Here is a 26421-nt window from a genome sequence, read left to right on the forward strand (position 1 = left end):
TTATTTAGTGAAATTATTTATTTACACCACGTTATTAGCGTCAAATGTTATAAAAACGGTCCAAAAACAAAATTTTGTGAAATATTTTATCTAATATGTCTGCCTCTCATAAGAAGGGCGTGTTGACCTCTACCTCACACGCAGCAAAAATGTTGAAGAGGCGCGGTATCAGAAATCTAACCAAAATTCAAACCCCTCTTTAGTCGGCTATTTAAGGACAGTGAATCTTCTGTTCTTGCGGTTTTGCATCCCTTGGCAGCATCACCATTGCTAGAATGCAGCGTGCTCCACCGTGCTGATTATTTGGCCACCATTAGCTTACTTTAAGTCATGCAATTATCAAGGAATATTCTAACAAATTTGGAGGAAAGGATAATGTAATTACTTAATCACTCATCGAGTATGAATTATTAAGTTTGATGGTATGCAATCTTTTCGGTGATTGCATCATTTCTACACCAATGTGCTATTTACAAGGTATATTATGTTAAATTTAGTATGCTACTAAATACGGTGACTGCATGTAGCATTTAGTATATATGAAAGATGGAAACTGGAGTCAATAAATATACTTGTTCTTGTTATCACAAGCTTGATCTTTTACAACATTCACAAAGGGTTCGTGAGGAAAAAAGTTAGGAAACTCTTGCTCTATAGAGTCTATAGTTATACGATGGTGACGTACTCATACTTTAATTCGAAACCCACTATCGCGACCTCCCCGCTAACATGGCCTGATCACTACGGTCCCGAGTCAATTACCGGGGTTCCACTATCTATTTAAACATACTGTAGAGATTAGCTAGGGCTGGAGACTATTTACTTAGTACAGACACAAATGTAAAACAATGGTGGATGACGATGCCGTAAAAATGAAATTAAAGATCTTAGATTTAATTTGAATCCAGTATTGTCGTTCTTATAGTTGTCTAAAAGAATTTCTTTGGATTACTTGTTTGCCTCCAATTCTTCAAACATCTAAAAAGTTTTTTTTCTCGAAGTTATACAAATTTGTTATAACAGAGTTGCTGAAATAACTTCAAATATGAAGTGAAAGTAGTTATATAACAGTTATTTATAAGGCTGGTTTTTTAAATTAAAGCTAATTTAACGTGGACCTATTACCTATTTATGTATAACTGGTTATATGTTATAGTTATTTACTAGACACGTCAGATTTTGGGTAATAAGTCCCCATCACCAGTTGACACATCTCGAGGTTGAATATCTTAGAGCCTAATACAAACCATATTCTTTGGGGGTAGCTTGCAATACAATGCTAGGTAAATAATACAGCTTTTCAGCATAATACACAGAACGGTAAAACTGATTTAATCATGTCCTTGTTTTGTTATCTGTTAAACGAGTTTCAGTGTTTTTTTTATGGCTGTATAATGGTGTCCCACAACGTTGTAAAGCAAGCAGCCCCAAAAAAGTGTGGTAAAAAGTACAGTCAGCATGCAAATAGCCGCCAAATCGAGGATTGTCTTATGATAAGTTTACTTTTAGTATGCTTCATACCTTTGCACGAGACATAACGTTGCCGGAAGAAGAGATGGCAATGTTGGCTTTTGGATCTCCTGGTTTCTATACGGTCATAAAAATACTACAATATATTTTCATGTTAATATAGCTTAAGTTAGTTTTTTCAGGTGTAATGCTTATGCAAAATGTTTTAATAACTTTTTATTGTAATATTGTTAGACTATATACAGGCTCATAATTCTAGTTATTATAGACTTATGAGATTTTTTTCTGCGTTGCAAACGTACCTCCTTAGCAACGGACTTCAAATGAAGCTGTTGACTAAGTTTCCGTTGAATGCTTGCTTTTTCGTTTTCTAAAGCTTTGCGTTCCTTTTCAGTTTTTTCTAAGACCGATTTCAACCGGGTAGAACTTTCTTCAGAACCTGCTGCTTGAATGTACTTTTGCAACTCGTCCGCCTTAATCCTAAATAATGTCGTCTTTCAACATCTTAAAAATTGGTAATTTGGTATAACTTTGTAAAAGAAAACATAAGTTTAAAACATGGTTCGTAAGTATAAATATGATTAAAAATTGGTTATGTAGTGAGTAGCATCAAGCACAATGCAATGTAGTCCAGGGGTGGGGAAAGTTTTCTTATCGTCGACCGATTGACTGAAAATCAATTAAGCCGAAACTTAAAAAAAAAACACTTAAGCCTAATGTTACAAAGCTTGTTTTTTGCTCCTTTTATTTAATTCTTTAGAATAAAAAACGTGGCTAAAAAGCCGTACCTCAAAAAGGATACACTTTTCCCAATCCTGGTGCAGTCTGTATATACTTTGTTACATCACTTCAAACTGCTACTTACTTCACCTGATTGAGGCGATTATTAATGTCTCTTATTTTACTTTGAAGTTCAACTTTTTGGCTTTCCATAGCGCCGCTATTTTGTTGTTGCCCCTGCATTTTTGGCAAATGTTTTCTATGACGCCCATGATTTGCTACAGTATGCTCCATAATTTGACTCTTCATATTCGTATCGCTTTGAAACAGCTCTTTTGTTTTTGCTTTTGCTTGATGACTCTCCTTTTTTTTAGAATTAGATGAAACGCTGTCGTTGTTCAATTTTGCAGCACCACTTGTTTTTTGTTTTCTTGGTGGAGCAGTAGGACCTACTTCTTTGAAATCTGATGCAACATCTGTGAGAAGGGTGGACTTTGGTTCGGATTCCGTAATATCCATGTACAAGTCTTCTTCGTCCTTTACAAGTGGAAGATAAATTAGAAAATTAAAAACAATAAATAGGCTAAGTTTCGTAATTACACATCAGAACAACAGCCAGTTATACAGTTTTGCACCAATTTTCTTGAAACTTGATAGAGTTGTTGAATGCTTAAGAACATTTCTGGAAAATTTTATAATAGTCATTCGATTTTTTTTTATAAAAATCGAAACGATTACTTTTGCATTGTAAAATTTCAAAGCGTAGGGTTGTTATATAGAAAATTTTAATTTCTGCAATACATCTCTATACATTCATTAGGAGACCTATTGTGTGGGAAATTCGTAGGAAATTTCAAAAACTGGACCTTTTTTTTTAATATTCTCTCACATATTTACCTGTTACTTGAAAATAGTGATCATAGAAAAAAAATTGTATCTAAACATACTGATTAAGTTTAGTTTGATTGCAGTTACATAATTATGAGATTAACGGCACTTCTAAATTTTACTAAAAATCACATAAATTGGATTATGCTTACCGCTAGATAACTTTGTGTTTCTTAATTAATAAATAACAAGTAAGTTTGTTTACGCTTTAATTTTTTGCTTTCAAATTTCTGTCATGCCTAACAATGTTCCCTTCAAGCACACTGAATACGTTTAATTCAGTTACAGTTATATGTGATAAAAAATATGGGCAAAAATATTTGAATTGAATAAATTTAAACATGGTATATAGTTGTTTTAACGCTACATTGTTTTCTAAATATTCCTTTCTGTTTTCCGAAGTATTGACGTCCTAAATGCATACAAAATGTGAAAAATAATCACATAACTTCATAAATATAAATTCTGTTATAATTTTCATAAATCTGTTTTATGGAAGAAAGTGCAGGTTTGGCAAAAAACTGTATGAAATGTTCACATTGCATTTTTATCTGTTTGCCAACTAGGCATGCTACTGTGTTTTTGATTGTTACATGTTAATACTTGAGTACTATAGGAACCATATCTAATCTAGGCTACTTAATAAAAGTTGTGATAAAAACGATAATGTGCTTAGCAATTTTTAAGCACTTATTTTTTGTGGTATGTTTTAAGGCTGCTGAGAAATTTTTATTTATGTTAAAATATATTCAACTGGGAATATAACTTATACACACACATAATGTGAACTTGTTACACATTGGCTTACCTCTTTTGGAATTGGAAAAGGTACTTTTTTATGCTGTTTAGTATCATTTTTCATTTTGACAGTCTGTTGATAAACTTGGCGGGCAGTACTCATAACACTGTGGTACAGCTCTGGCTCGACGTATATGCTTTCGGGTTCAACCTCTGGTACTTCAGCACAACCAGTTTCTGCAATTAAAATTCCCACCCATCTTCCCATCTCCGATGATGAAGAAGCCTGTAAGCAAATATTGAGTTGTAGCGTTTAGAGCTAATTGGCAATTTAAGCTTATAGGCTTTGCAAAACGAAGACAATTGCTAAAATAATATTGTAAATATACGTATGTATAACCATAAGAAAGATGCAATTTAAATACAAAAGTTTCAGTGAATTCGAGTCTAACAGGAAGGATGAGGAATTTATTTATTTGTCTACTTTATAAGTTAAACGTTAAACAGTTTTCTGTCGCAAATGTTCTCAAATCTTTACACGGCATGACAAAATTTAGCCATATGTTATCTGATGAGGTCGTTCTCGCCGTGGTCAAGTTGCCATCGGAAAAGCAGTTTTACTAATTGGTTGACAAAACAGTACTTCATCATTTTTATGTTAATTTTGCAGCATGTTTTTTCATTATTACAACAATGGTTTATTGAGGGTCTGGGAATGCTAGAAATGAATTCTAAGAGTCCGAACTTCTCTATTAAATTGTAGCTGAATTTACATGGTTTGAAGCTTTACAAGTTGTAAGGTGCAGGTAGTAGTTTCTGCATCCTTGCCATGGGCATCGTTATTTACTCGGAATTAAATTGACTGAAGTGCTTGATTAAAATTACTTGATTGATTAAATTACAGGAGTGGTGAAAGTGTACCCAAATTTTAATAAACCAAATATTGTACCAGTCATGTTACCTCCAAAAACAGCAATTGTTTGCCATCCTTTGTTAACTTAAATGCGAACATTCTTTCTTGATCGTCAAAAGACGGTTGCAAGTCACATCCTTGGAGGATTACGGTTTGTTCAGGAGCCTCTTCCTTACCATAGATTAACAATTGATTGGTCCTGATCAGACATAGTTTTTTTGACCATTTACCATCATTGAAAACGTTTAGACTTCCTAAAGTGTACGGAATATAAAAATAAACTTTCATGAAATTAATTTCATTTCACTATCCTATAATCCACTTCTATATATTTATAAAAAATGATAAAATGACAAAACATATCTTAGAAATCAATTTTACGGGAACGTGGTCGTATTATCGAGGTGGCGTTAGTGGATTTTGCAATGAAGTATGACTTTAGAATTGTACATAAGACCATATTGCCATACCATACTGGCCGCTATTTCCCAGAATTTATGAAATACGTCCTCATTAAACAGAGACTTCTCATTTTCCCTCTAAATTTATAATGTGCTTTCAGTATAATGTAGCTTGAGGCCCCTTTGACTTTTGTAGAACTTGGCACAATATTCGCATGAGAAATTACCGGTTTCATTGATTGTCCCGGTTAAATCTATTTCCAAAATGAGTTGATTAATAGCGTCGTAGTAGTCATTTTCTGTCCACACCTTTTTTTTAGCATTACAAAACATTATTATTAGTTATCCTTGCATTTGCGTGCTAAGTCACGTTAAAATTAATCTATTGTCTTATGAAATCAAAGTCAAGGGTGACGAGGGAAAAACTCGATTATTCAGCGGACAATGTACTGCATGACAAAAGAGAAAGAAACAAAAATAAAAAAGCAGCAGTGTCCAATCATGTGTATATATTCTAATCATGTGTATATATATCATGTGTCGTTTTGCAGCACATCTGAAGAAGCAAGCTTATGCTTGCGAAAGCTAGTGTCGAAAAATAAAAAGTTAACCTTTAGAGTGGCAAATTATATCCTGCTTCTTATTTTACGATTTAAAAAACAACAGCTTTGTGCGACTTCTATTTTTATTACATGATTAACATGAACGTTTTTGTCGTCTTTTATTACATGAACGATATCAGTATTATTGATGATGATGAAAATGACCATTGATACAATACTGTAGTTGAAATAAAACATATGTACAATGCTTGAGTTGTTTTTATTGCATGTCGTTAGATATGTTTGCCTTGTTTACTTTTATCAGTACAGAAGCGAATTCATCATTGTCTTCTGCGGCTTCCATGCGAGGGCGGCTTCTATTGTTTATTCTATTGTATAGAGTCAGATAAATTCAACAGGAAAATTAAGTTAAGATACCCTCATAAGTAAAAAGGGTCTCTTCAGATTAACAAGAAACTGTAAAAAATAGCTTAGAACGCTTACTACCATTATGGTGTAGTTATGAATTAACAATAGTGAGTAAAGAGGTTTGTGAATTTTTCTGTAATAATGGATTAATGGACGTGTTAGACGGAGTTCAATCAGTTGCTACGTGCCAATTTTATTCCGGTCGGGGTCTGGATACCAGAGTGGTCGCGTTGGCGAAAGAATTTTATACATTGTAATTGTAATATTAGGGTTAGGTCGTTAACCGGAGTTCCACTGGGGTAACATAACTCACGAGTTGAGAAATACGCAACTTTAAAAATCGTTTGTCTGCAAGTGAGCATATAGACAGGCGATGTAGACAACTGCAAAGAAACGCTGCGACCTTGATTACACGAGAAAAAAAGAAAGTTTCCATGAATTCAGGGAACGACTATTCTTCAACCGGTATGTAATTTAGAAGAAAATAAAAATTTAGTGACTTGAAAATGGACACTGAAATTAGCATAGAAACTTCAAAAATGGTCAAGGGAATTCCGCCTAAGGTTGGCACCCCGGGAAATCCCAATCCCGTTTCTTCAGGATTTTAGCCATTTCTTCCAATCCCGGGAATTCGAGTTAACGTTTGGCAGTTTGATACGTGGATTAAATTTGTTTAAAACAGTTTTTCAGTATACAGTAGCTAGTCATTTAGGTACCACACAAAATGTTGACATAGTATTTTCATGCAACGTATTGGGTAACTATGGCTGAACAATAGCTTTTATCTCACGGGCTTATTAGACCTTGCGCATCAGGTTTTAATTGAACTGTATTCATATGCTTGCTACTGGTTCTGACCGAGTCGTGGTAAATTTTAATCAAAATGTCTAATTTTGAATATGTAAGTTGACAGACTAAGTCCGAAGTCTGGCGAAACTTTTCCATACTGCAAAACTAACGTATGGGGCTAGCCGCTAACGTACTAACTAACTAGTTACTAGAACATAATGTAACTTAAAACTGTATGAAGTCCTAAAAACCATCAAACCTACATCAGTTGAGGCCGAACATGCATTATTAGCCGTTGAATACTTTGGCAAAAAAATTACAAGTCGTCTTAAAGATGACACTCTCGATGCACTGCTGTTTTTGTGTCAGTATTACAATAAATAAACATGCTTTGTTTTGATTATATGTCTGCACTTTTTACATGGTTAATCGCCCTAATCCTGGGCAATCCCTTTAAGTTTTCCTGTAAAACGAAAAAGGCAAATGACTTTGTTAAAAAAGTGAAACTCATTCTTGTTGCATTGTTTGTACGGTTGCGTATTTATAGGTAGTGTTTTATTGTTTTGAACATTACAATATTAAATAAAATTATTCTGTGTTAAAAAAAGAAATATGCCGTACATAATAATGCACCAAAACAGCAGAATAACAAACAAGTACCCAATAACAGTTACCAAACCTTGGACTGTAAAAATAAAAAACTTTTCATGGTCGGCAGTGCCTCATAAACAACAAAAAAGTGACACGCTTTCTCATTTTATGTTTCACTGAAGAATATGGCTTGCAAATAAACAATATTTCCTTTTTTTCTTACAATTCTTTTATTCGTCTTATGGCAACAATAGCATGCAGCCTCGATAAGACAATTAATTAACTGCGACTCTTTAAGTCTAGTCACAATATTCCTATACTGTAGACTTGTAGAGTGTAGACGTAGAGAGTCTGTAGTTCAACAATTTTGATTTCTTGAAAATGTCAATGCTCCCATTATCACATGACATTTATGTCTTTCAACAATAATATCACCTAGCCAAGTTAGTTTAAGAATAGAAACTTGAATAGAATTTGTTAAATTGTAGAAGACAACTAAAATTTTCCCACCCCGCAGCAATGATTTACTTCATATAGTTTCTTTTGGAAAACACTGTTTTATAGGTTTTAGAATAGAGATTCAATCTCTGTTGACTTCAATGAATGAAACAAAACATATCATAAATTCATAATATTTTGTGTTGCCTGTTAGCTGGAGCCCTGTCCAGCTTGTATGACTTTCAATCGTTAATTTTAACCTACAAAATCAAAATACCTTACCACAAAGTAAAGCGCCCATTTGTTCTGCAGTCGAGATTTTTTTCTTCGTTTTGTCTTTCTTAAACATATCAGTGACGGCTGTTTTGAGACCTTTCCCGATGTCTGTAAATAAAACAAGACCAGAAACCATTATTGATAAAAGTAATGAAGGTTAACAGCGGACCTGTTACCTTTTCGGTAAGCCTCGTAGCGTACAGTGCCGCATGTGTCGGAAGTTTTTATTGTAACATTTCTGTCGTAACCAATGGTATGGTTGGGCAAGCGCGCGCATTTTTTCATATCTGCACTTGATTTAAAACCATTTAAGTTAAAACGCGAGACACAATCTCAACTCTCGACTAGCCGTAAAACGTAAACAGCTTGAGTTTGGTAGTATTTCTATTACCGCACCTCTTCAGCATTTTTGCCACCTGTGAATCTGGAGTGTCAGGGTGAACTCGCCCTTCAATGAGTCACATCTATCAAAACTACTAAAGATACATCGGCGGCTCTACAATATATACATATGAAATATCTCAAATACAGGTGCTTATTGACTTCCCTAAACATGGAGTAATAATTTAATCGACGACAACGAATACTGTGGGCAGACTAATGTCAGAACGACTCTCCAACGCTGCCGGGAAAAAGGAATTCAGCAAGTCCCGGAGGGGAGAAGTTGGATATACCAGGTTCGGAGAGAATTTTCTGAGGAAGTTTACCATTCCTAAACACACTTGCAAACCTTTCCTACATGTTGATGGGGTCATGTTTTGTATGGCGGATATCTCATCGAGATCGGGTCTCATCCCACCCTTTAATAATGGTGTGGACATAAAATTTAACCTGAAGCAAGCGAAATTTGTACTTAAAACGGTTGAGTTTAACACGAAAGCGTCTGCTGGTCATTCGATGAGAAAAACCAAAAACGGTTTTACGCGATAAAGCAACACGTCGTTTCACGTCCGCTGAGGTCTTACTATACTACGAGGGTCAGTCAAAAAGTAATGAGCCCACATCTCGTCTAGCTTTGTTTATTGTAAGAAAAACACAATATACATATAGAAATAGAGTTCCGAAATGAGGGATTTTAAAACTACGTTTTAATGTAATCCTCCTTTTTATCGATACTGACTCGTATGACATCTACAAACCTTTGACCGTACAGGTAAACGTGTCGAAGAAATATATTTTGGAGCTGCACAACACGGGATCATAGAATTTGCTCCACGAAGTTTAGCGCAATCCGAACAAAACTATACTCAAAAGGAAAAGGAGTTTCTTGCCATTGTCTTTGGATGTCGCAAGTACCATCAATACATTTGCGGACGGATGGTAACCGTTCAAACCGACCACACGGCGTTAATATCAATTAAACATAAACCGCTCATCTCCATTTCTCCCCGTTAACAAAGAATGATGCTAAAATTAGAGCAGTATGATATTGATCTAGTTTATGTACTTGGTACGGATACTCCACTTGCAGATGCACTCTCACGCAATTACTTAAACGAAACAGGCGATCCAGACGTAGAGATGGAAGCCCATGTTCTAATAATAAAATCATTGCCAACGACCACTCACGCTTTCAGGTTTCAATAGGTTTAATATGTTTGGCAACTACTTTGATCACTGATGTTTTTTGTTCTTCGCAGAACTTGTAGTCGCTGTGTAACTGTGTTAAAGTTAAAAAATTTATATTATAACAAATAATTGTACTGCTGAAAATATTAGGTAGCTCTGGAGACAGGCTAATACGAAACAAGGTTCCACAGGCCAACATGATTATCAGGTTTGCATGCAAGGCATTAGCAGAATTATTGTGCGAATAGCGGATCGTTTGGTGCTTTGATAGTTTGAGATAACTGCTTTAGAGTGTCATATGAATGTGTTATATAAATTGTTATATGAGTGTTATATAAGTCAAGTGTTATATAAATTTACTTTCAATTACCATGTCTAAAATAGGGATATGGGCGTTGCATAGCTATGAAGCAAAGCAATTTGCAGCAGTTTACATGTAATGTACATGCACGCTGAACACACATCAAGTACCACAAAACTCTTCAAATTGGCAAATTATTTACCTGATACTCCAATAAGGGAAGACTGGCGTTGCACTGGGCGATCACTTGGTGGTAAAGTGTTTGGGGGCCTACTTGGAACGGGAGGAGCTGGTAAACTTCCTGCTTCGACTACTGACGCAGTTTTATCTCGGAGTGTACGCAACCAATCCTCTGATTTGGTATGCTTGACGTAAAACCTGGAAGTACATCAAATGGAAGAACGATTTTAGGTTAAATTCATTCACCACTGCGCTGTTTTTTTGCATGCTTACGGAATCATCTGGTCGGTCACGTGACAAGGAGACATGGCACAATTTATGAGAGGTGTTTGGGTTACGCCAAGATATTCAGATTTTCTTACACAACTTTTGTTGCGTTAAGATAATTTCTTCAAATTTCGTGGAATTAATTAGCGTGATCGTGGAATGTGTTGAGAAAAAAAATTGATCACGTGGCCATAAGTACACGAAGACGCCCTTACATTTCTAATTTTTACTTTTAGATTATTATAAAAGTATTTATGATACAATAATGAGACTTTGTTTGGTTGATCATATATTTATTGTCCATTTAAGCAAGAACAAATACGGACCTGATCTGAGAATAACAACCCCTAATCGGGCTTAAGCGTAAAATTTGAAAATCACTTCTTCTTGCATAACTTTTTGTTGCGTTGAGATAATGTTTTCAAACTTTGTGGAACTTATTTGCGTTATCATGGAATGTGTTAAGAAAACGACTTTACAATTCCAATTTTACTTTAGCATTACTCTAAAAGTATTTGCAATACAGTAAAAAGGTTTGTTCTGTTGTTCATGTATTTACAGTTTACACCTCAACCAAGCCAGGACAAATGCTTACATTAAATCATGTAATCTGAGAATAACAGCCCAACATCAGGCTTAAATGTAAATTTTCAGATTTTGAATGTATTACTTTTACTTGAGCTTATTTTATAATTCTAATCAAAGTTACTTTTAGTAGATGCACATCCCATAAACGTGCACAAAATAACGCACTCACTTTTCCTTTTAAATGATGTTGAAAGGAGATTCCCCGCTATTGAAAATTTCAAACCTTAATACTTAGCGTTTTGTAGCCACAACTTTCTTTAAATTTAAAGGATTTGTAACATGCGTGAAAATGCTTAAAGGAAAATAAAAAAAAAATTTTTTAAATTTTGTTGCATAAAATGATTAGTGTGGGCGTATGTAACATAGACACTTATTTTCAGATCAATCACAGGACTACGTCGAATGGAAGTTGCTAAAAACTTTTCAACATAACCACTTTTCGGCATCTAATAACTCCTTTATGCTTTGAGGTATTGTTATGAAATTTTAATAAATGGTGAGAACAGTCAATGCCAGTGTTCGTGGAAACAACAATGTTATTGAAAACGCGCTAAGACGTTAGGACTTTAAATGCGAATGTTACTTCAACGATTTTCGGCATATCGGCTCAAAGCGGGTAATTAATAACGTTATGTAGTCGCTATACATGTTTTAACGAATCATGCAAAACTTAGGCAATTTTTGAAAATGTGAAACCATAAGATTAGTTATACAGAGCATAAATAATATAACCACCTATTTTCATTTTAATTTAATCAATGTCATCACTGTAACCGGAAGTCGCCGAAAACTTTGAATTATAGGCATGTTTCGGCGTTTCATAACTCCTTTATGCATTAAGATATTGTCTTCAAATTACATTGGTAGATGGAAAAAAAGTCTTCTTCAGTATTTGCTTGTACCGACAAAAGTGGTAGAATGGTTTGGAAATCAGTATTTACCTGTGATTGAAAACGTTAGGGTTACTTTGACAATTTTTGGTATATCGGCCCAAACGCATAGCGTACGTAACTCCATTCGCTATCGGAATGTTGGCCAAAACGCATAACTTGAAGTTTATTTACTATTCTTGACCGAATCACGTTAAATATTAAAGCGTAGGATAGCTGTACTAATCCTTAGTTTAATCACATGACCACTTTGACCGAAAAATGCCAAAAACTTTGAAAAATAAACACTTTTCAGTGTTTAATAACTCCCTTATGCTTTTAAATTTATTCCAGGTTAATTACTTTGCCAGTGCAAGAACTACTCAAGAAATATTTTGAATTTTATACATTGTCAGGTCAAAAGTAAGAGGTCAAACTAAAATTGGTTCAAAACAAAAAAAAACACAAAACATGAATACGCAAAATAATGCCAGTCTTAGCGCATCGTTCGTCGCGTGTTTAAGGACTTTCAGGCAACATAACTTACAGGAGCTTACAGAATGCATAGAGGATATTCAGGTGGAATGTCTCCGTTTTAAGCGGCAGTCCTAGCATCTGCTACCAGTAATTGAAAGCGGAAACGGCTTGCTGTGGCGAGGAATATTGATAAAAGAACCACATGGTGAAAACAAGGAGTTAAAAGAAACTATCTAGCAAAGAATGTAGCCTACAAATCCTATAACTTCATGATCTTCATCTGGAGGCACGAAAAGCATAGTTGGACATGGACATAGAGTTTGGACAAGCGTTGCCGTCAGACGAAAGAACAGCTAATACGGTATTCTGGCAAAACATCCGCAGATAGTGGGGCAAAAGATCATCTGCTGTAAAGTCTGTCAGAAACCAACGGGTTGACCTCCTGACCTAACCAAAGAATGTGATAATATACATCTTTGGCAGATAGAGAGAATACTTTAAAGAACAATTGGACTCTTTTGCAGGAACACCAACTGACACAAACAACGAAATGTTTCGGAGAAGGAATTAACCTCACTGAGGCCGAAAGTATCCAAGCTGTAGTGTCTCTGAAAGCTGGAAAGGGTGTGATGAAATCCGAACTGAAATATTTGTGGGTTATGGAGATCCAGTCTAAGCCGAAAATGGATAAAATGAAGGAAGTTTAAAAGCCACTGAATTAGAAGGATAGGCTACACGGGAATTAAAAACTTAAGTTATTTTAATAAATTAGAGGTAGACCTATATGCATATAGCCCCCGCTTTACGCCTGATTATAAAACAGCATATGAACGAAAATACTAGTTCTGTAGCATAGGCTACATAAAAACGAGCAATCGGGGCCATCACTAATTCACTACACGTACGTTACTACGAAATTAATAAGAGCAAAAGGTTGATTTCTAGGCTTTATACTTTTAAATTGTAATTATAAATGAAACTAAAAAAATTTCAATTTTACCTGTATGCAGTTCCGTCGCTTCCAGTTGGTTCTAAATTTACGACCAGGGAGCTGGTACCTTCCTTGCTGCTGAGATAAGCACTATATGCACGTAATGGTAAATCGATGACTGCATGAGAATCACCCAACTTTTTGTAGCACTGCCAAAATCGTTGAAAACGCTTTTAAAATTAAGTGTGTAAATTTCTATAATATTTTTTTGGAGAATTATGTTTTTGCCATATGATATTTTAATATTCTCCACCATTAATACAAATACCTGAAAGTGATTTTCTCTAACAATTCCAATTCTTTTAATCCATTTCCTTCCACTTAAAAACGTTTTATTTTCAAGAAACACCAAACTATATACATCACAGTTTGTGCCATGGTAATATGCATCCAGATGATCTTCTTCTTTTTCCTGTTTTGATCTTAAAAAAAAAACGTTACAGTTAGCGAGGTCGTTATGAAGTCAAAGATTAAACCTGAATTTAGATCAAATTTTTTACAACCCAAAACCTACACAACCATGTTTGATTGGTTACTACACATAGCCTATCTAAGTATTAATTACATATGGCTTTTCAGGGTCACGTTGCGGTGCAATGGTGCTGTGGTTCTTTGGTATTCAGACAGGGCGTATATACTGGTCGGCGTAAAGTGTGGGGGTTGACAATTGTATTAACTTACGTTGAGGTACTGTAACTATTGTTTTAACAACTAATAGTAAACTTATTAGTTATATTCGGCGTCAAAGGGTGCAGTATAGTACAGTACATACATGCAGTATGTACGGCACAAGTATATTCTAAAATTTATAACATTAAAATAAATCTAACTTGAAGAATTTGCAGCAACAGCTGTGACTCCTATTTCCGTATGAATAGTATAATATTGTTGTAAGACCGCGTTGTTTTATTCCATTGAAATAATAGGCAAACTAAGAATATTACATTTACTCACTGAATAAGAATATAACTGCGCTATACTAATACGTTAAAACTACATTCCATATATTACTTGCAGCCATTTAGCTTTACTCAATGAGTTCACTGAAAAAATAATATTTACACCTTTATCATACCAACCTTCCCATTCCTATATCGGAACATTTTTCAGGATGACAATATGAGGGGTTAAAACTTTTGTTTTTTTTCCTGAATTTCAACACGTTCACGGCGATGTGACCCACCGGTGGGTCATGCGTAAAGTTTAGCTACTGCGATGTGACCCACCGGTGGGTCGTACGAACAAAATTACTGTTTTTTTTAAGTTCACTGCGATGCGACCTAGCAGTGGGTCATGCGTAAAATTTAGCTACTGCGTTGTGACCCACCGGTGGTTCTTACGAAAAAAATTACTGTTACTATTTTTTTGCCTTTTTTCCTGTTTCACAATACTTGTTCAACACAGACAAATGGTGAAATTTTTTGTAATTTTATTATATTGAAAAAGAACATTTGTTACTTAATTACCAGTCAAAATGCTTCATTTGAAAGCAGGACAAACACAAATATGGTTTGCTCTCGCAGCCTTCACAGTAGGTTGACACTTTTTTCGACTTTTTTCGCTCCTTCCCGTGATCCTTCGTTCAAAGAAATCAGTTCATAACACCCCAAACACCTTTTTCGGCTGCTTCTTTTTAGACCTGGTGCCTCGACCAAGTAGTGCTCAGTTGCGGGACCCTTGTGGATGCTTGATGATCTCCTCCCAGCCTGAATGCAAAGAGTTTCTTGACCAGTGAATCCAAAATTCCTCTGCCTAACACTGGTAGCAGTCCAGCTATTTTGTAGCGTGGCTAAACCAGCAGTACCATCTACCATGCCTGTGGTGGTCACAACATCTGTCGACGTATCTTCCTCTTCATCCTGTTCTACACTTGTACTGCTGCTATCACTTGGTTCATACACTGAATCATCTGACACCTCTTCATCTGAACTAAAATCCTCATCTGAAGATTCCTCAAAATAAGCAGCACTTCTACCGTAAAACGATGCAGGATCCATTTTGCAACAATTGAGACAGAAATTACTTACAATATATTACCTACGATCTATCACACAAGCAAATAGTTAAGTTTTACTCTATAAGTTGCTTAAAATTATGTGACCCACCGGTGGGTCAAATCGCGCTGACTACAATATAGTTTGTGTTTAATGCGATATGACCCACCGGTGTACAAACGATAAAACTGTCTGAAAGAACTCCTTAAAGCGAAGAAAACATATGGACGAAATTTGGCGGGAAAGCTCTGGCGGCAACTAGCGGTACAGAAAGTTGAAGTAATCGCACCACAAGAAAACAACGAAAATTCTGGATCGCAGCGAACGTGTTAGGTAAGAATAGGTGCGCAAAGGTAATATTTGTAACCTTCCTCTTTTACCCATTTGTTTATTGCCGGAACATTTGTGTAGTTGGAATAAAAAATCTGATGTATATAACATATACTCAGTATATTACTCGTTGTAAAAGATACAGGCTATAGTAATAGGAGTGCAACCATCAACGAGACAATGCTGTAACTCCAAGATAACCTATATTTAAATGAAAGTATTGTTTTGAAAGGTAACGTGGGTTGCGATTTTACATAGTTACAAAAGGATTATACAATTTAGGTGCAGTGAAAATTATAAACGGATTTTCGATTTAACGTATTAGTAGGGTGGAACTTATCTAAATATATATTTTTATTCAGTCAGTAATCGCATAACCATAGATTCAATGATTGTCCATATTTCAATCGAATAAAATAACGTTACGCTAAAACAACGTTATCTTTTCATACATGTGTAAGTAGACGTCACTTTTGTTGTTCGAATAGTTACTTCGAGTTTAATTAGATCCTTGTTAATTGAGTTTTACATTCTAACAAAACTAAAAACGAAATATAATTTACCTGAAACGCATACATTACGTCATCACTCATAACAGTAACACCTTGTCTGTCACTCTCCCTAACGCCGACCACAAGCAATAAACCATTACTCTTGGATTTAAAGCAATTACTTCAATATAAGGTAATACGATGATCAGCAACCTTAACCCCAACACTTTACGCCAACCAGTAAACGCCCATCTTGGGTATAGAGTATAGACGAACTACTTTACCACGGCACCATTGCGCGGCAGAATCGCAACGTGGCCCCTTACATCCAGATGTACTTACTCCAACTTACCTGATGTTACTTTCTTCATCAGACGCGTATGATTCGTAGCCAGAACCACTACCATCACCAAGTCCTGCTAAAATGGCAACAATAATTAATTATAGAAAACCACATATACTCAGTGGCCTTGCATCATACTATTTTTTTTCCAACTCACATTACGTGATGTAATAGAAGATAATTAATTAATGCATGCACATGTTACGAGTGTAATAAAATATAATGGTCCTATTTTAATAGGATGGTAGTACATACCGTATTTATTCTATTATAACTCGAAGCTTGTAATTTTTTTGTATCGTAATTATTTCGGGTTCGAGGTGGGTTACAATCGAAGGCGGGTTCTTTTTTTATCAATTCGAAGTTTTATCTTGCGCTTTTTTGCTTAGTTGTATGTATAAATATTTGATCTTTTTGTAAATATTTTCTAAGGTTTGGCTTTGGCGACCGCTAAACAATTTTAAGAAACAGCGACTTTTGAATAATAAGTGCTACAACTTTCTGTTGTATTTTTGTAGTAATTTTCGAGCTATACTGGAGGAAACTTTGTTGTCAAAAAGATACTTAATTGCCAAAATCAGGTCAGGTCGATTGTAGAAGAGTGACTAAAAGTAGTCCAAGGCAAAAAAGGAAAAACATGAATACGGACAAGTATGTCAGTCGTACTGCATCGTTCGTCGCGCGGGTTAGCAAGGAACGCGTTTGAGTTTTAGGCAGAAGGGCTTGTCGAAAAGTAAATGACATTCTTCCCAACAAGCCACCCGGAAACGGAAAGACCCCAATGCGTTCGCTACGCATTTTGGCACGTGACTGGGGACAGCGCATGGTACTTGTATTTTTGTTTTCTAAGAAAGTTCATAGTGTAACGTTATTAGATCAAATGCATAACACCGAAATCTATGAAACTTTTAATGTTGAGCCCCAACTTCTTGGGGTTCCAACTGCGATGGTTTAATCACGTCACCAAAACGCCCCAGGAAATACTTGCAAATTAAGTTATGCTTGCCACCTCAAACGGTAAAGGATCAACGAGGGTCCACCAAGGACCAGGTGGTATGATAACGCAACTAACTTGGCCTGGTCGCGACAAGACAGCCTTTTAGCCGAAGTGGCGAAAGATCGCAAATTGTACCGGTTATAAGTCTTAAGAGACCATTGGTGAAATTGAGGAGATCTTTTTCGTCTCAAAACACAGTGTCCGTAGAGGGTATATGACAAAGATTTCTTCTACCTTATGTATCATTGCGGCTTACTGCACCTTTATACGCGGCTTACAATCAAAGACGGCATAAAGGAATTGTGCAGCACCGTCACACTCAGCTTGCCAGTGCTTTCAATCAAGTAAATACAGTAAACTATATTTGCAAAACACTAGTGTATTAACTACGGCATGTGTGTAATTATGCACTAATTCAAAACACACTATACCTAAACTTGGTGCAGAATTTTCATTTCCTTCGTTTAGGTCCACATAGAGCTGAAATGTAGTAAAAATGAAATGTAAATTGCTTTGTTGTATAGTCGTTTTGCATTGCCTTATAATCTTTTTTATTACACCATAGCTACTGTACTATACAAAATGTTACAATTGAAGAATGTATGCATAACAAAACTTACTTCTCCCTCAAACTGGGAAATAGTTTCGGAAGACCGATTTGAAGAAAAAGGAGGCGTCTGCAACATAAATAAGAAGTATTTTTACACGGTCACAGCTTAGCCTTTCAAATTTTCAAAAACAGTACAACAAGAAAAAACTAACCATAGGAAATGGCAAGCTCACTCTACTTCTATCGAAGGTACGAGATGAACTTCTAGCCTGGTTTAATGGGTCATCTGTGTTACAAGCACAACCTTAGAAAACTTAATTCATTTCAAGTATATAGGCCTATAGCAATATACTATAGCATAATAAGTATATATACTATAGCAACTACAACAACGCTACGTAGACAAATTATTTTACAACTATTTAGTAACGTAGTTCAGCGTTTCCGAAGGTGGCTTCGTGAAACCTTGAGCTCCTTGAGAGACGTCCAAGAGCTCTACAAGCCGTTTTTATTTATTTGTGCAGTAGGTATTTAATCCATTTACCATTAACCTTTACAGACTATATGTATTGACAAAAAGGACAAAACCATTTAGCGAACAACATTACGTTAACACATAAAACACTATAACGTGAAAATAGCACAAAGTTTAAAGGTATTCCAACTATTTTTCCCGAGCTGCTATATATCTTGTGACCGTATGCAAGCCGCTAAGTTTGAATTTTTAATGAGAATGCTGTACCTTATTTATTCGCAAACGCTAAAAGTAAGTGGTGAAAGCGTACAACAGAATTAAAAAAAGGTAAAACGCTATGCTTAAAGAACATCATAATATTCCAGCCACATGATTCATTCAAAAATTGGTTGTTGTAATTCACACGCTTAGTGTAACCAACCTATGCGTTGCAATTTCAAATATACAGTACCAACTAAAACTAATTAATCTACCAACATTTTAACAAAAAATCAGCTCCTACAATTAAATATTTGAAGCAATAAACGTTTCCGGATTTTCTCCCAAGCATTGCACAAATTTCAACAAATTTAAGTTTAAATTACCGTAACATTAAAATGAGGGGAAAGTTAAAAAATAAGTTAATACAACTGAAGAAACTTTGATTATAAAGCTATAAACAACTATAGAAAGTACCATGTTCTTCAAGTCATAACATTTATGTCATCCACGTTTTCCGGCTATTATATTGGGACCACATGACCTGTTCATTAAGTTTTGTTGTTTGGATGGGGGTTAAACAAATAAACATCTGAATTAAGTTTTGAAGTCCCACCGTATACAGGTTTAGAGTTATCTGTTTTTTTAAATGTAAAACTGTAGAATTTTTCCAAAGTTTTATGGTAACGTGACCAAAACTAGCAGAAATTTCCCATAAAAGTTTCACGTGACGTCGGTCAACATCTTCTTACCCAACTTATCAATTTGCAATTCATCACACATTGCAGCTTTGACTTTTTCCAGTAATTCACTTCTTTTTGATTCATTTCGGACAGACAATCTTTCATTTCGCAAATCTTTGTCAAGGTAATATTCAAGTATACGAAGCAACTCAAGATGAGTCATATTAATCATTCCTGTTATGTCAAGAAATCCAAAAGGGTCACTTGCTATATAATCAGATAATGGATTATAACTATATATAAACTATAATGGATTATAACAAATTAGGAATAAAAGTTATAAATAAACTAATTTTAGAGAAACATGAATTAATTTTGAGCCCAACTCATGGATTCAATTAGTCTAAACGTAAATGAACTGATTTCACCTGGGCTATACACTGGTTAGTGTATACCACAGTTATTTTATTAAATTGCATTGCAAATTCTGTCTAGAAATTCCTAAACTTCAGTTGAATAAACTATATAATTTTAAACACTGAGAATCGGATTAATTTCACTTTTAATGCTCTTCATTAATACTTCTAACAAACAAGAAAAATTACAACAATATTAATGTTTATAAAAAGGATTTAAATCTACATTACAAGATCTCTTGTCATTTATTCAAACTCTCTCTAACACAAATCTCTAAATCCAAAACACAAAACTCAATACTGAATACTGTTAACTGAAATCAGAGCATGCAACAAACACTGAAGAAAAGAATTAAAGAAACAGAATTCCAATTTGAGATGCAATGCGCTTATCAAAACAGGAGATCCTTGTCTGTGAGTAACAGTAATGTGTTGTCACGCTAATAACCCATTCTATTTGAATAAGGTTATTATAATAGTATTAATATGTTACTGTCGTATTTTCCTGTTTTTGAGAAGTGAAATCCAGACAGCTGTTAAATCTGCCTGCCAAAGAGACATCTAGGCTATGGCATCATTCGAGGAAATTAAGAGCATGATGAACTTGATGGAAAAGAACATCAAAAAAGAACTGTTTTCCCAGATCCCAAAAATTATTGATAAGTTGAAGGATATTATGGACAATTCACTGGAATCATGAAACAAAACTGCATACTGAAGTCCAAGAAGTCTCCCTTAGCCAAACTTTCTTTAATGAGAAATTTGATGACTTCAACAAGCTGCTCATCTCACTGGTTGAAGATGTCAATAGTAATAAGAAGATGTGTCACAAGCTCATGAGTGAACTTGAGACAACGAAAGCTAAACTACAAGAAATAAGTAGTGAACTTAAGTACAACAGTACACAAGATGCGACTACCTGGAATTTCTTGGATTTCCCTATACCAAATCTGAGAACACCCACTCACTCATAGCAAGTATATTAAAGAAAGTAAACATCATTTTAAAAGAAAACGATATATCAATATTTCATCGTTTGGGAAAAGATGAAGTTGGAAGACCGCCACCACCTATCATTGTAAAGTTTATGTCAAGAGATGTGAGGTACCAAATTTACGAAAAAGAACCCATTTCAGAGGTATTCAAAACTTTGGAGTACAAGGTATGACTTCACTTTTTATAAATGAAAGTCAAAAATAAAATTCAAAAAAAAAGACAAAAGAAGAATTTTTGTTATAAAATTAAACAAAATTAGAAGGGGGAATGGTTACCAATATGTATGGACATACAACGATAAAATATATGTTGGAAAGAATAAAAGTTCAGCCAAATTTGAAATTAAAAATGAAAATTAAATTATTAAGATAAGTAGATAACATGATTTTATTTGTATATTTGCTAATTGTAAACTAATGCTGACCCTTCAAATATGACAGTCTTCAAATTCCCTTGTAAAGTTTGCAACAAAATGTAAAAAAAACAAAACTGTATTGTTTGCGCTATATGTAAGTATTGGATACATCTGAAATGCCTCAAAATATCAAAATCAGATTTTGAAACATTAGCTGATTCCAATGACCCCTTTTTTGTTGGAATTGTATTAAAGAAAATTTACCACTAGCTGAAGAAAGTGACAGCAATGACTCCATTCCTCTATCTACAACCAATAGCTCTAGAAAAGAAAATTATCTAAGAATGGATGAATATATACATACAATGACGCTAATACATATAAACAATGCTGTAGTGTTGTACACTTCGACGTTAGAAGTCTAAAAAAATGTCTAGACAAACTACATGGATTCTTAACATTGTCAAAATATCCACCAGACTTGATATGTTTATCTCAAACAAAGCTAAAAACAGGACTCAGTAATGTAGAATTAAAAGACTATTTTTTAACCAATAAGGACTCAAATTCTAATGCCGGCGGAGTAGCCATATATACACATAAAAGTCTGAACTATCAACTATGAGGTAACTTGCAATTTTAAATCCTGGCATGTGAAAACCTATCTATTTAAATTAAACTTAATAAAAAATGATTATCCTCGGAGTGGTATATAGACACCCCTTGCATAGCCATGAAGACTTTGATGAAAAGTTCTCAAACTGCTTACTTGAAATAGGACACAAAAACAAAAAATACTACGTATTAGGGGACTTTAATATTAACTTATCAAAATTTAAACATAACTGTCAAACTATAAAATAAAATAACTTAGTGCAAATTTCTGGAGCTACAAATCTCATTCAACATGCAACAAGAGAAACAGAAGAATCTGCTACCTTGATTGACTATTTATACAAATAATTAAATCACGATAGTTATTACTCGGGGATCATTTTACTTGATTTATCAGAACATTTTCCTATTTATATTGTAATAAAAAAACAAAATACACAATCATTCTTAGATAAACCAACAATAGGATTAATAATTATAAGCTCCGTAAAGCTCTTTATCACTGAATTAAGTAACATCTGTCAAAATTTATATGATTACTTGAATTATTAGTCATTGCAAAAAGATTTTTAAACAAGTTACAAAACTGTTTTGAAAAATGCTTCCCTTGCAAAACCATTAGTTGAAGGCAAGCACAGTGATTACAAAAACCATAAATTACTAAGGGTATATTTATTTCAATCAAACATAAAAATAAACTGTTTCAAAAGTGGACAAGTACAAAAAACGACTTCACTTTAATACATTTCAAAAATATCGTAATAGGTTGGCCAAACTCAAAGAATTATCCAAGCGCATGCATTAGAAAAACAAATTTAAAGAAGCTATCAATGATTCAAGGAGGACTTGAAAAGTCATAAACGAATTATTGAACAAACATAGTCAACGAAATATTTTATTAAATAAGCTTGAAATAAACAGTGCGACAACTACTGACCCAATTGAAACTTAAAACTTTCTAAATGAATACTTAGTAAGGATTGGACACAAAATAGCTTATGAATTTAAAGACACTGAAAAATCTAGCGATTATACTTACTATGTTAAAAAGATTTATTTGAAAGAATTGGACTTTATTGAAACAGAAAAATGGGAAGTTGAATATCAAATAAGTCAATTGATCAACAACAAAATACCAGAATATGATGATATACCAGCCAAGATACTAAAAAATTGCAAACATCTAATCTCTGAACCACTAGCACATAATTTTTACCAAGCCATAAACACGGATATCTACTTACCAGAACTTAAAATAGCCAAAATGATCTCTGTGTACAAAAAATGAACCAAAAATGATTCTAATAACTATCAATCGTCAGACTATTCAAGTCAATTGAATAATAAAGTTAAAATATAAAGTAGACTTATACACTTTATTAATAATAACAAAATTCAGCTTCAAAACTTTGATACTGTACCTCATAGGGAATTACTCATGAAATTAAATTGCTATGGCATTTGTGGCAAAAGCTAACAAATTAAATTACTTTGTTAATGATAAACTTTGTTATTGATTATTACTTTGTTAATGATACAGTATTGTACAATTCATATTCAAATATTGAAGAAATTGAAAAACAAATGACAATCGAACTTGATGAGGTGAATAATTGCCTAAAAGTTAACAAGCTTTCTTTAAATTATATTAAAACTATTTTCATGTTAACAACACCTAAAAGCTGCAAATGGCAAAAAGTAAACCTGGTTACAAATGGAAAGAAAATAGAAAGAGCTACCAAAATTAAATATCTACACATATTACTGGATGAACAATTAAAATGGAATTATCATGTCGAAGAGCTTTGCAAAAATTGTCAAGAATTTTTGGTGTCTTGTATTGGCTTGGGGATTTGCATAAAAGTATTATAAAACTAATAAATATAATTTACAATAAAATGGTAAGACCAATTACCAATAGTAACAAATTTACCAAACTAACTACACTTTATACCGCTAATGATATTCTAAATATACCTCAAATCTACCAATTATAGACAGGCAAATTCATACATAACTATTGCGAAAATCTTCTTCCCTGTATATTTAATGATTATTTCAACAAAATCCGAACAATACACAAATACAATACTAGATCATCACAATTTATTCTTGCCCCGAACCAAAACAGTAAAAGGTAAAAAAAGTTAACATTTCAAGGAACTAATTATTTGAATAAACAACCAAACTATATAAAAAAATTTAAGTCTCATAAATATTTCTCATATCAATTGAGAAGGCATCTTGTGCAATTGAAGTGCTGTTCAGATAATTATGAATAAGGTAATAAATGTATCGTTATTAATTTCTTTCGCATCATTTTATCATTTGCGTTATATTATTGTTTGATTTTATTGAAACTTTATTTTAACCTGTTGTTAGTGCTGTAGTGTGTCTCCGTTTTTATTTTATAATATTATTTTAATTGAGTTTCAGTTTTTTCTATCCGTTTCCATTGTTTTTTTTGCAATAGAATCCTGGGCAAGTGAAGTAGATAATCATGAGGATAATCATTCTCTGCCCCACGCCAATCAATTATGTTAAAATTATATTATGATAATTTTTAGTTTACTTTGAATTGTGAAAATAAACTCTCTCACTCTCTAAACAAAAAACACTGACCAATCACCGTTTTGAAGCCACTTTTATTTGCTCACACTCAGGCACCGATTAACCTAGCTGAGGTGACGCACAATGTTTCCATTTATCAAAGGTGCCAAACAAAGTGACTAAATAGATCAAAACAATTGCTAAAAGGTGCTAATAATAAAACAAAAAGATGGGAAAGTGAAACGTGCATGCACTTCATCTGCAACGAGCGTTAACGTTGTCTTTTCCTGGGCCTCCTCCAACAGGTTGGTTTCTTTGTTGTTGAGAAGTGAGGTTGGTAAAATCTCATCCACTCCATTCAGTTTAGCATCGGTAGTATATGCATAGTTGGATGCATTCTGACACTTCGGGTGAACTTCCAGCAATAAAGCTTTTTTAGCTTCTACGGCTTTCTTTGGGTTAATGATGAAACTATACAGGTATATTAAAAATCTTTCTCCATGAAGACGATTTCTGGGAGAGCAATTACCATTTGTGGATTTCTTAGTTTAGGCCATTAACGCACAGGAACATTAAATGCTTTCGAAGGCGTTCGTCTGCGGGGTAGGCTTTTCTCACCAGAGTCTTTACTATATTTACAAAGTCGCGTACGGACTCATGTTGTAGCTGACGTTGGTTGAAAAACGTTTCCCGCCTTCTGTACAAAGCCCCTGGATAGTTAACTCGAATTTATTAACAATATATTTTACAAGCATCTCAGAAACAGGTAAGTGACCTAACTTCAAAAGGAACGCTTCTTGAATCGAACCTAGGAAAAACGGTTCCTCATCAGAACGGTGATCTAAAAGCTTAGTTTGACGGCAATAGGAATAGCACAAATACAAAATCGTTGTAAGTCGTCTCCCGCTTAGTAAAACGGTCGAGAAAGGTATAAAATTGGAACCATATTACTCGCAAAATTGCAAACTCCTGCAGTTGTGAAATCTTGGTGCGCTCGCCAATTGTAACGAGAATTCTCTAGTCCATTAAACCAGGCTCCTATATTTACGGCTAATTACAACAACCTTGACTGTGAGTAACTTTATAGAATATAGCGTTATCAAGCTAGCATAACTAATCGATCATTTCAAAGCAACTTTTATTTTCTTCAGTCAGATACCGACTACCCGCGAAAAAAAAAGACGCACAACGTTCATACTTCCCAAAGGTGCTAAACAAAGTGATAAAAATAGATAAGAACAAACGTTTAAATCATACGTGTCAAACTCCCGGCCCGCTTTACAATAAAACTTGGCCTGCAATGTTATTTTATACAATGAACTATTTCCGGCCCACGAGATCATTGTACAGTATAATTTACTTTTTTCAAGCAAGAACAAGATTATAACAAATTGCACAATACAGCAATACAGCAGTTGCCCCATCATACAATAGAATAAATCGATCTATTCCAACGCTCGTAATTTAGGCTGCTTTTTTCTTTATGCTTTTGCTAGGAGATGAATGAAACATAATGATGCAAGACAAGAATAATCAAAAATAGCCCTGTCAAAAATCGTCAAAAACATCAAAAATTTGGTGTTGTATCGCCGCCTGTTTCCAATTCATGTAGGCCTACTCTTGTCACGAAACGTTCTATCAACTTTTATCCTTACGGCCCGCGGCGTTAAATAAGTTTTGAGTTTTGGCCCCGGTAGCGATTGAGTTTGACACCCCTGGTTTAAATGGTGCTAATTGTTAAAACGCTTCAAACACATTATACAATATTGGTTGACAAGCAACGTGTGCAGCAAAGTTGTCAGACATATACTTCCTCACATTTGACGTTTATTTGTCATCTGCTTCAACAATTCACAAACACAAAGCGTGGAATTAATGAACATAAGGTATATGGCATATATCGTTTGTAGACAGGCTACTCTAGCATCTAATTCGTAGGTTCTTACAATGAATGAAGCAAAAGTTTGAGTGTGATACGTTTGACACTCTGC

The 26421-nt window shown here is 34.4% G+C and overlaps 1 protein-coding gene across 4 annotated transcripts; it reads right to left on the bottom strand.

Annotated features, from left to right (window-relative positions):
- LOC143461733 (actin filament-associated protein 1-like) lies at positions 1-25688 on the bottom strand. Of its 4 annotated transcripts, none has more exons than XM_076959575.1 (15): positions 19568-25688; positions 18355-18428; positions 18213-18269; positions 18024-18072; positions 16605-16668; positions 13706-13859; positions 13447-13586; positions 10268-10443; positions 8202-8303; positions 4778-4983; positions 3887-4102; positions 2336-2727; positions 1773-1950; positions 1522-1587; positions 1-176 (listed from the first exon to the last, which is right to left on the bottom strand). In XM_076959575.1, exons 1-15 carry the CDS (start codon positions 19728-19730, stop codon positions 135-137), a joined length of 2079 nt encoding a protein of 692 aa, XP_076815690.1. In that variant the 5' UTR covers positions 19731-25688; the 3' UTR covers positions 1-134. The 4 variants fall into 4 exon arrangements, with proteins under 4 accessions (XP_076815690.1, XP_076815689.1, XP_076815691.1 ...); XM_076959574.1 differs by having other exon boundaries at positions 16605-16671; positions 19568-25687; XM_076959576.1 differs by having other exon boundaries at positions 1-978; positions 16605-16671; positions 19568-25686.
- Between the last annotated feature and the right edge of the window lie 733 nt (positions 25689-26421).

The sequence above is a fragment of the Clavelina lepadiformis genome, chromosome 6 (genome assembly GCF_947623445.1).
Source record: "Clavelina lepadiformis chromosome 6, kaClaLepa1.1, whole genome shotgun sequence".
Lineage (NCBI taxonomy): Eukaryota > Metazoa > Chordata > Ascidiacea > Aplousobranchia > Clavelinidae > Clavelina > Clavelina lepadiformis.

Bases quoted from the DNA above. Each gene is read 5' to 3' on its own strand.
- LOC143461733 (XM_076959574.1), bottom strand. From the start codon at position 19,730: ATGATTAATATGACTCATCTTGAGTTGCTTCGTATACTTGAATATTAC. The intron at 18,073-18,212 runs GTAAGTTTTGTT...ACTACATTTCAG, and splicing joins TTTCCCAGTTTGAGGGAGAA to CTCTATGTGGACCTAAACGA. The intron at 16,672-18,023 runs GTATAGTGTGTT...TTGCCATTTTAG, and splicing joins AAATTCTGCACCAAGTTTAG to CAGGACTTGGTGATGGTAGT.